Raw genomic sequence first — 9,121 nt, 5'->3', positions numbered from 1 at the left:
GTATATTATGTAGTTACATTTCCCTTGTGCATACCTGTAGAGCTTCCTACTGATCTCAAACTAATCTTGAAACTAAACAATACATTTTTTTGCACATACTTCAAGAGCTGGATTTATCTTAAAGGTTTCTTTACTTCTGTAACAAACATGTTTTGTCTAAAGCTTCCTCTGGGACTTGAAGCCTGAGATGGCATAAGCTTTTGGACTTATGGGATTTCTAACAAAAGCATGAAAGTACGGTCAACAGAGGATTTAAGTATTCATTTATTACTAAGAGCCAGACTGCAATGTCACAGTGTGTCGTGACAGCCTCTGCAGCAAAACATAACAGGATTATACCCATAGCCTTTATAAATTTAAAACCTTTTTTAGACAATGACAATTAAAATAACAAAAAAATGACAGATTAGTGAAAGCAATGACATGAACCTTGAAGATACCACAAAAATTTAAAACCAGCAGGTATAACAATAGGTAATGATATAAATGGCCTGGTCAGCTTTAGTCTGAACGCACGTGCCTCCAGGGTGGTGTGCTTGTAAGGACAACCCAGACCAGTATGGACTGTCAGACTGGTGGTGAGATGAGGATGTTACTTTACTGGATAAGTACAAGCCTTGCAGTTTACAGGAGCTGTCAACACTGTCGAATAATGTGAGTTTTATTGGTTTCAATGGAGTGTGAGGCCACATCCTCTGCTTGCTAAGAATAAAAACACCAGGGAAACACCAGTGTCAGGTGTCAGGGTGGGCCGGGAGGCGGGTGTCCTGAACAAACTGGTCACCGGGGCTGACAGATGCCCCCAGAAAGCCACTAACAGGATGACGCTAGTGCTGCGAGGGCCGTGGGGTAAAGACGGATTATGTCTGAGCAGTAGATAAACAGATTATTCCCGAAACGGTGCCTACTTTTTTAACCTCGTCACTCTTGCCACACTTACAGCTCCCACTGTCCCACTGTTCCCGTGGAGAAGAGGAACGCCAGCCTCCATCAGATGCACATCCTGGAGTGTTCATTAGGAGTGTTTCAGCAGGACTCTCAGGGCCCTAAATGATCCGACATCTCCATGCAAACTCACCCCGCAACCCAACTGCAACCATGAGCTCCACCTGAGCTAGAGGACGCCACCAACCCCCCCTCCCACCTCCCCTCACCCTGCTGGACTTACTTTGACGCGCATATTTTTGGGAACTCTTCTTCCACAATGCCGTGGGAATTTGGACTTGTACTGCTGTTCGTCCTTGCTCCACAAGCTGCTGGAATTAAAGGTAAGCCTTGTTTTGTTCGCAAAGCCACAATCCTTTGAGCCTCGACACTTCATGTCCTTTACAACTTAAAAAAGAAGTCACGTGCTCTCACACTTTTATTCTTTGTGAAAAGAATAAAGTTCTCAGTAGATAAGAGCAGTTAGATACAAGGATTTGAAGACTATCTGTACAAGTACTAAACTTGGTCACAATGCAAAGCAAAGCCTATTACGATTGCATAAGTACTTGGCTGTGAAATCACTAAGGTGTTGGACGCTGTCACTACTTCCCCCCAGGACACAAGGAGGCTGTTTAAATGCATGATAATGCAACAAGAAGTTGAGTAAATCCTTTGTCTTTGGCTTATTCTGAACCCGCAGCAAAAGAGAAATCCGTATTTATGACGGGCCACGAATACGTGAAAACATGTCCACAATGCAAATGAAAACGGAAAGCGGATAATAGCACAGTTTAGTAGATTTATTGCCAGCTTGGTGACAGCTTGACAATTTGAATTACAGCGCGCTCCAGACTTATTTGTTGGAAAAAAAGCCATAAACACGACAAAAGAGAAGGAGGTTATCACTTTTCTGTATAACAAAATCTAAAATGTCTCCACATAATATTATAAATAAAACAAAACACCCTGCCTGTGACATTCACCTTCACTTTAAAGCATTTCTTATGTTTATTCTAAAAGCATCAATAAGCTGGCTGCACCCACGTTGACTAACGCCGTCCTAAATATATCTGCTAGATTGTGTGATCAAATACATATACATACAGTACACTGTTGTTGTGGTGCATGAATTTATTCCACCCTTCAAGTACAGTGAGTGCTTTTATTTTTAGTACGAGTGGGCATTGGAGGGAGAGCGAACCCCCGAACCCTGGCAAGTAGATATATAATGCTAAACTCCACTCTGCCCATGGCCACAAATAACACAAAACAGAGACATAGTGAAGGACACATAAAAGAGTTCAATCATTTTAATGGCCTCAGTCTGGATGCAAGTGTTTTCAAGTGAAGTTAAAAAGTGAGTTAAAATCAAGTAAATGATGTAAATTGAAGTCACACCAGTTTCCATTGAGACTGCTGTAAATGTATTAAACTTACTGCTTGTGGTTTTGCCTGTTTTCACCAGTGAACTTACTGTTTTAATCTTTTTTTTAAAACTTATTTTATGTCCTTGTACATCTGAAGGGTATTGTGTTCTTCAAGAAGAAACTGCACTGTACAATAAACAAGGTACTCCTGCATAGAGACGTTGGAAAATACTTAAGATACGTCTCTGTTAATAAAAAAAGGAGAGAGAATGAGCTCCTGCTTGTGAGTCCTTCAAAGTTAATTAGAAATTAAGATCAAAAACATGTAGCCTTGTTTGAGAACAGTTTGTACAAGCATATTGTGATATGAGTGATTCAAGAAAATGTTTCTGGTATGTAGAATTTCTCGTCCGTCTGAATGAAATAAATGAGTTGTCCAGATGTAGTAATTGACACAGTCTGCCTTTATCCACAAATCAATTGATTTGAAATATGGTACCAAAAATCGAGGTAATAAAATTGATAGCTGAAATATACTAATAACCTTTAAACTTAATGACCCAAATAAACTAATACAAAATGAATATTCTGTTCACCATATTCATTATCATGGTCTGCCAGTTTTTTAAAAGGTTTAACCTTTTATATATTTATTTATTTTCTAATAGATTTTATGATTTATTGACATAGTTTGGCAACTTATACAGCAGTGGTCCAGAAAGTTCAACATTCATTACAGGTGTCAGTTAAATCACTTCTCATCGTCATCTCAATCAATCATGTTTTTAACCTCTACTGTAACTTCATAGCAAACCATTCCCTCATTGTCATTGTCGTGATACAGCACTTCTCTGATGACACTAATTATTTTCATATTGATCAATTTACCAGTTATTTACCTGATGAAATGATTAATCATTTTGCCTCTTGAATATCAGAAAATGGCTGCAATAATGTCCCACAGCCCAAGATGACTTATTCAACTTACTTGTTTCATTTCATTTTCATTTGTTCCAAAACCACAAAACATTTAGTTTATACTCAATTCAGCGCAATAGCACCTTGCATGCAAAGATGTAGTCCAAAGTACTTTACATAGCAAAATTGAAACAACATAAAATAAATGTATAAATAAAAATAAAGACAAGATAAATAACAATGAATAACATTTTGCAAGATTAAATGATACAACTATGAAGTACCTGGTGAAAAAGTATTGTGAAAACTGATGATTAAAACTTAAAAAGTAAGGCTAGAGCATTACTCCAAATTAAGAACCAGAATAAAATGAGAGATTCAAAGAGAGCTCGCTATTCTGATGTTCAGAGGAGGTGAGTTCCTGTGTGACAAAGAAAAAGCACCAAATCATAACTTTTGAAAAGCTTTAAGGAGCAGTGTTTGGTATTTCAGCTGGAAAAAGATTAAAATGTGTTTGGTGAACTGGGACAAAAGAAACACACAGAAAAAAGGGAAGTGCTGCAATCGTTATAAAAGAAAAATATTACCTTGTTTTTTAATATTTAAAAATATTTAAAACCAAACAAAGACAAAAAAACAAAGAGCCATTTACTTGGGGCTGGAAAAGTACCATTCATTTTTATTTTGGAACAATTAATTGATTTGTGTTTTGTCCACGAAATGTCAGAAGTTAATGTGAAATGGCCATCTCAGTTTATAAGAGTGTGAAATTGTGATGTCTTGTTTTGTTCTAACAACAGTTCAAAACCTCAGAACATTCAGTTTACAATTATATGAAGCAGGGAGAACAGAAAATCCTCACACTAGGGAAGCTGAAGGAAGTGTTTTGGCATTTTGCTTGAAAAAAACAAAGACTCAATCTGTTATCGACCCAGTTCTCAGCTCTACATATAAATGCACAATGCCTGCTCTGACCAGGATAATTCTTGTCAGAGTAAGGCTTGGTGACAGAAGTGATATCACGCTGTCATTTGGAGTCTGATTAAACTTGATAAATGCTGATTGCTGAAATAACTGATTATTTAATGTAACATTTACTACATGCATCAAGAAAAACACATTACACAGGGCTGTAGCAGCTTGCTGGTAAATTTTTATGTATTGAAAGTGTAATTTTTACTCCTATTTTATTTGCTTTTGATCCGATGCTTTCAACACTGATTTTAGGACAAATGATATTCACCAAATACTTTTGTTTGACGCTGTGTTTTGTACCAGAAGGGTGGGGTTTACACAGTAGATGGCATTGCCTAATTCCACAAAATGACACTGAATCTAATTTTAACTGTCTTCAATGTTGCCTACATTATTGTCCTTCTGTAGTAAACACAACCCATCTGTTGCTCTGAGCAAATGCCAAGGATTTGGATCAGACTAGGATCTGGTCTGGAGTGAGTCTGACCCTGAATCATTTCTTGTCTTTTTCTTATCCAGGGGGTGGCGTCACGCTAGACTCCGGGGCTGTTGGCTCTCTACGTTTGGCGGAGCTGCTGAAAATGTCCACGCAAACAGAAGGGTCAGGATTTGAAGTGGACAGACGTCGACCCAGGAGGTCTGTGTTTCTACACTCTGGAGTGAGAATCTGCCCCCAAGAGAGCATCAATGAAGTGCTCGCCAGCCATCAGGCGTACTACCAGCTCAGAGGTACTTGATTCAACAAGCATCACCTGGACTTAACATTCATACAGTTACAGAGACATTTATGCCTGTTACCTGCCCAGTGTAACAGCTGTCTTTTACAGCCCCTAAGCACCAAACTCTTGCCTTGCTTAAGGGCATATCAGCAGTATTTTGTGATAATGCAGACTGTTGTGCTCATCTTCTTTTATTTCCTGGGTTTTTCCAGGTTGTCTTGGTTACCAACAGCTGTCATAAATCTGCTCTCCTTGGGCTGACACCTCAGATTTTAAACAGGGACACGCAACATTTATTTAACTACAATTTTCCAAAGCAAACATTAGGTTCTGATTGATTGGTTTCTTACCTTATGCTTGGAAGATTTCCATTGCTCAAGTATTGTAGGATTAAGAAAATTAAGAAAGTTCAGTTTGATTTAGAGTTATTGCATTGTTGGAAATTGAGCTGCACAACAGAGACCAACTTGTAAAATTGCAGTCAAGGACGTCCAGACATCAAACATCCAACATTTAGAAATTCAAACCCTGGAGAAAAGAAAACAGAAAAGTGTCTAGTTTTGAAATCCCTACCATTACAAAGGTTTGACAGCTGACTCAAATGTTGGAGCACTGGTGAATGCAAAAACAGTGACAGTTTTCAAAACATTCAAAATTATTTATGGCTCACAACTTTATCACCAGGTGATGAGAAGGCTGTCTACCGTTACAGAAACACCTGAAAACCGACAGCTTGCTGGCAGGTTGGAAATTGATGTAAAAACTTATGAGCCTTTAGATAGGAGCACAAACTGAAGAATTGATTAACTGTCAAAACCACATTTATCCATCTCATTTTCTAAAGCATTTACTACAATTTTGGACATTTTAGCCTCAGCTTGATAGTGAGTTAGTCAGTTAGTTTGACTTCAGTACAACAATATAAACAACATAAAATACGACTGTAAAACTTTATCCACACCATGTAGATATTTGGCAAAAACCAAGAAGGTAGTTAAATGCTTCTGTGTTGTTTCTTGCAACCCAAATGTAGTTTCATGCAACTGGAAAAACCTTCTGAGTTGTGTTGTTTCTCCCTAAATTTCGTGTCAGAAATTAGCATTTGACCAATGGAAATCCATGTTTGTTAATGACGTTATGAAACTGACAGCCAGAATTTATTTTTCTGTACGCAGGGCTCCACAGCCCACCAACAGGTAAATACTACATAAGACTGTGTAAAAATCGAGTACAATCTGTTTAAAAGTGATTAAAGTGAATACCTCATTGTGTCAGAGGCAATGCGAAGCAGCAGAGCAACATTGTGTGTGTTTTTATATTTCACATTGAAATAAATCAAATCAATTCATACTGTAGTTAAAACGATCCAGTTAATTGATTCAGTACCAGTTTGTATAGCCTACGTTTCCAAACCCTGCATAAATAACTGCATTAACATTTGGCAAAACTCAATACACACATTTTGAAGCTGGCAGCAACCACACGCTGCAATGATAGAGTCTGTACAGCAGGCAAAAAAACCTCAATCTGCTCTGCTTGCGTGACACATTGCGGCCGTACCCCATGTGTTTCGGCCATGACAGTGAGTCAGAAGTTTGTTCTGCAGGGGTCCAGGGGATAAGACCCAGTTTGAATCCAGTCAGGGACGGTTGCTGTATCTCTCTCCAGCTGCTTTTCTGCCCCCGCTCCACTGTGGCTATCTCATAAGGTCCTAGTCCAAGTCTTAACTGAATTATCTGGGTCATTGCAACAGGCTGAGGTGATCTGACAGAAACAAGAGAGACTTCTGTAACTTACAACAAAAATTTAGTTTCTCTTTTTATATGATGTCAAACTCATTGTCAGTCAATCAAACTCACCATCCTCCCATCACCTCATCATGATTGGGTGAAGCTCAAACTTTTTCCTTTGCCAAGAAACATTACAAGTAAAATACCACATTTACTGTTTGAGCTTTGACCATTGATAACCAGATGTGTGACAAGAACACAAAATAGAACACAAAGAAGTCTAAGATTTCATCTTGGACTCTGCGTACATTGTCACTATCATGCACACAAAGTTTTGACAAGAAAATGAAATGATAGGCCAAACCAAATTCTATTTACAATGGAGCTCTGTCACCATGTGAATAAAATGGCTAAAATCTGCTGTTTAAAATGTTGGGGGCAAATATGTAGCCCACATCAGAGTACAGTAGAAACAGGTGACGGTGAGGAAGAGAGCGGAGGGAAATGATGTGTGACAGAGGTGCTAGACCGGGTCTGACCTCAGGATGTTATAGGTACATGATCAACACTGGAGCCAGCTGACCCATCAGTGTGACCACTCGGGACTGATGAAGTGAGCCGTGGACTCATTCACCTCCTCCACACAAGTTGTCTCTTACAAGTCTGTTTCTGTCAAAACTCTCCAACGCAGAAAAGTGACGAGCTGTGTGGTTTCAACTGTCTGGAGTTTATTTTTCACCACAGAAACAAAACCTTTACATCTGACACTGCTTTCTGACTCTGTATATACACAGTATTTATGAATCACAGGGCTGTTTCACATGGTGTTAATGTCCCTTATTGGATTGAAGTTTGCTCTGTGTTGCAAATGTCAGAGAGAGTTCTCATCTGCAGGATGATAAAACAAACTTTGACAGCTTAATTCTGTTCTGCACATTAGCTTTTTATCTCCACTGATATGTGAATATGCAAATAGCTTTTTCTTCTTCTCATCTATTGTCTTCTTTTATCTTTCTCTTTTTTTAATCACCCTATTTTTTTCTTTTATCTTTGTCTAAAATGGACTTTAAAGCAAGAATAAAGTGATACTGATCAATTGATTGAGAGTAGATTGGCCCCAAACCAGACAGTTATTCAAATGGTAAGACGATATAATGATTTATGTGTTTACTGTAGCAGGTATCGCCTTCTAATGCAGCACGTCATGTTACCGGCTTCATTGTATATCATGTATCATAGTCATAGTTACATTCTGTAGGACTGTAGGGATTCTTATAAATAAACTGCATTTGGAAATACTGAAGGTTGAGATAAACATGCAAAAACCACAACACTTTCCCCAGAACAAAAATATTGGCAACTTATAAAGATATCCAGCTAACAAACAAACAAAATTTGACAGTCAGATCTCAGTTGGAAATAATGTTCAGAAACACCGAACCAGTTATCAGGCACCAAACTGGAATCTGTCTCATTTCTGACGCTTATATTTGCAGTGCAGAACAGACTGTTACTGTGTAGAGGAGCTTCTCGCAGCAGTGTGTTTAGTGCTGAAAGTCGAAGAGGCTGTGCTGTGTTTATGTGTTTGTTTGGTCAGTTTGTCAGGAGGCTGTGTGGGAGGCGTTCAGGATCTTCTTCGACAGGATCCCGGGGACGACAGAGTACCAGAAATGGGTTCACACGTGTCAACACGAGTCGCTGTGTATCTCCGACCTCGCCAAAAACTTCAGCAGCTCCGAGGAGCACATGAGCATGATTCACAGGGTAAGAAAACCACAGCGGGCTTACAGAGCAGTCTGCTTGCCACATCACAACCTATCAGCTGTCAACACTCTCTGTAGACATGCAGTACATTTAGGCATTTTACCAGGGATGTGAGATTACCAAGCGTCCTGCAAATATGTACATCAATAACAAATGGAATTTTTTTTATACAACTTGAGAACATTTATAGCTGACTTTTTTTCATCTTTTTTGCACACCCCTTTAAACTAAAGGACACTTGAGGACATTTACATAAGAGTGGAGATTGTGTGACCTGCAAGAATCAAACTTGTTGTCAGGCAGGGATTGCTAAATTTCAGTTTGTTGACCAGCACTTGTGTTTTTAATCATCTTTCATCAATACTGTCTGTCCTGCCTGTTGGGCTGCTACGTGGCCTCGTTTAATGGCAAATAGACAGGAAACATTTATACTCAGTGGCCACTTTATTAGGTACAGGTGAACACAAATATCTAATCAGCCCCACAGAGGCGGCATGGTGGTACAGTGGTTAGCATCGACATGAGACAATATTATCTGCCCCTTTTACACATTCGATTACAGGAGAATCTGTTTCTTTTTTGCTTCAGGCCATAAAAGATAAAAACAGCACATAAATAATGTAAATAACTGTAACTGCTTAAGTGCAGTAAGTTTCTTTATGCTGATTCTATGAACACACATTTTCATTTAACCCTAGCCATCATCTTTTTCATAAAACTT

At 38.8% G+C, this 9,121-nt stretch overlaps 1 protein-coding gene across 1 annotated transcript in view; it reads left to right on the top strand.

The window, feature by feature from the left end:
- Window positions 1–852: 852 nt before the first annotated feature.
- Window positions 853–9,121, top strand: part of LOC117270785 (uncharacterized) — a 54,763-nt gene continuing 46,494 nt past the window's right edge. Inside the window, exons 1-3 of the mRNA XM_033648646.2 lie at window positions 853–1,268; window positions 4,707–4,916; window positions 8,234–8,400. Coding sequence (XP_033504537.2) covers window positions 1,205–1,268; window positions 4,707–4,916; window positions 8,234–8,400 — 441 coding nt within the window. The 5' untranslated portion in view covers window positions 853–1,204. The remainder of the gene's footprint in view (window positions 1,269–4,706; window positions 4,917–8,233; window positions 8,401–9,121) is intronic.

The sequence above is a fragment of the Epinephelus lanceolatus genome, chromosome 13 (assembly GCF_041903045.1).
Source record: "Epinephelus lanceolatus isolate andai-2023 chromosome 13, ASM4190304v1, whole genome shotgun sequence".
NCBI lineage: Eukaryota > Metazoa > Chordata > Actinopteri > Perciformes > Serranidae > Epinephelus > Epinephelus lanceolatus.
Note: the sequence above shows the minus strand (reverse complement) of the source record. Positions and strands in the feature narration are given on the sequence as shown.